The following is a 1,878-nucleotide window of genomic DNA, read 5'->3' on the forward strand; positions in this document are numbered from 1 at the left end:
AGAGAAGTCAAATTTACATTTGAAATAATAGATCCCAAAAGACAAGGTACATGCCATATACATCTGTTTGTGTTTTAAAAGAAGTATTAGATCTTCTGATCTTCCTTTCCAAATGAAAATCCGTGTTACACATCTAGGCAAACAAAGAATCTTGACAAAGCATGTGACATTATTCTATCACCAAGAGTGTTACTGTGTAACTTTTAAGCACTATTGCAGGTATAGGTATAAGTGAGTGACAATGTCAATTTTATTATAACACAATATAAGAAGACCAATGCGTTGCCATTTTTGGTGAGCAGAGTTATGAGCCCAGTCCATCCACAAACATCCATAAGAATAGGACCTCAGTCCGACAAGGTATACAGTCTCATTACAGATGTGAGGATAATAGTCCATAATAAGAACCATCACTAAAAGAACCATGAAACATTCATATTTTTACAACTTTACTCATGTCCACACATTTTTTTTCATCCCTTCTCTGTTTTAATGCAGTAATAAATAAGTAATAAAACCCTTGAAACAAGAAAGGGCTCTATGCAACTGCTTCAGAGAAAACAAGAAAGAAATAAATTTGTCAGACAGCATCCAACTTTGTGGCTTATCTTGGATGGGGAAGATACATCAGAAAAAATAGGAGGTAACACTATCCTTACATAGCAAAGAATATCAGCTCAGGATCTCCATCTTGTAAGGGGAACAAAAATCTAGTTGGGGCCAATGTGAGACTGAGAAGACTCTTGAGTCCAAGAATAGGTCCATGGTTATATTTCAGTTGAGAGATAAGGAGATATTAAAGTAGAACTCTAGCAAACAAGACTTTAGAAAGAAAGATGAAGAGAAGAAAAGGAAGAAAAGGAGGAATAGGATGAGGAGGAGCAAGAAGAGGAGAGAAGGACCCAGCAGTGGAGTCAGGGACTAAGGCCACACCACTGGCTCTGCTCAGTTTCTCATTTTCTTCAGGGTTTTCTTCAGAGCAAGTTTGACATCCTTGTTCCTCAGGCTATAAATGAGAGGGTTCAACATGGGAACCACATTGGTGTAAAACACTGAAAAAAATTTCCCCTGGCCCACAGACCCAGAGGATGTTGGCTTAACATGAGTGAGCAGCCCAAATCCATAAAAAAGCCCAACAGTTATTATGTGGGAGCCACAGGTGCTGATGGCTTTGGACCAACCCTTAGCCGACGATGTGTGAAGGATATTGAAAAGAATCAAAGCATAAGAGATAGTGATGACGAGGCTAGATACTAAGACAACTGTGCCCACAACAACAGCACTCACCAGCTCATTGGCATGGGTGCTGCTGCAGGAGAGCTGGAGGAGGGGGAAGATGTCACACATGTAATGGTTGATGATGTTGGAATCACAAAAGGTGAGCCTGATCATACACCCTGTGTGCACCATGGCACCAGCAAACCCCATCAGGTATGAGCCAAACATCAGCAGAGAACAGCTCTGAGGAGACATGGCCACTGTGTACAGCAGGGGCTTACAGATGGCCACATAGCGATCATAGGCCATGGCTGTCAGCACGTAGCACTCAGAGTGTACAAAAAAGCAGAAGAAAAATAGCTGAGTCATGCATCCTGTAAAGGAGATGATGTTCCTCTCTGAAATAAAGCTCATCAGCATTTTGGGGGTAAGGACAAATGAGTAACAGAGATCAATGAAGGACAGATTGAAGATGAAAAAGTACATGGGGGTGTGAAGGTGTGAATTCAGGCAAATTAGATGGATTAAGCTCAAGTTTCCCACCACGGTGACCATGTAGTTCACCCAGAACAGAAAAAACAGGGACAGTTGGAGCTCAGGCTGATCTGCTAATCCCATGAGAATAAACTCTGTCACTGAAGAGTCATTTTCCACAGCCAT

At 41.4% G+C, this 1,878-nt stretch overlaps 1 protein-coding gene across 1 annotated transcript; it reads right to left on the reverse strand.

Moving 5' to 3' along the window:
* Positions 1-945: 945 nt before the first annotated feature.
* LOC105823522 (olfactory receptor 143-like) lies at positions 946-1,878 on the reverse strand. Its single transcript, XM_012660762.1, has one exon. It carries the CDS (start codon positions 1,876-1,878, stop codon positions 946-948), a length of 933 nt encoding a protein of 310 aa, XP_012516216.1.

This window comes from Propithecus coquereli, unplaced genomic scaffold (genome assembly GCF_000956105.1).
Source record: "Propithecus coquereli isolate 6110/MARCELLA unplaced genomic scaffold, Pcoq_1.0 Scaffold678, whole genome shotgun sequence".
In the NCBI taxonomy this organism is placed as follows: Eukaryota; Metazoa; Chordata; class Mammalia; order Primates; family Indriidae; genus Propithecus; species Propithecus coquereli.

Coding starts and splice junctions, on each gene's coding strand:
- LOC105823522 (XM_012660762.1), bottom strand. CDS start 1,878: ATGGCTGTGGAAAATGACTCTTCAGTGACAGAGTTTATTCTCATGGGA.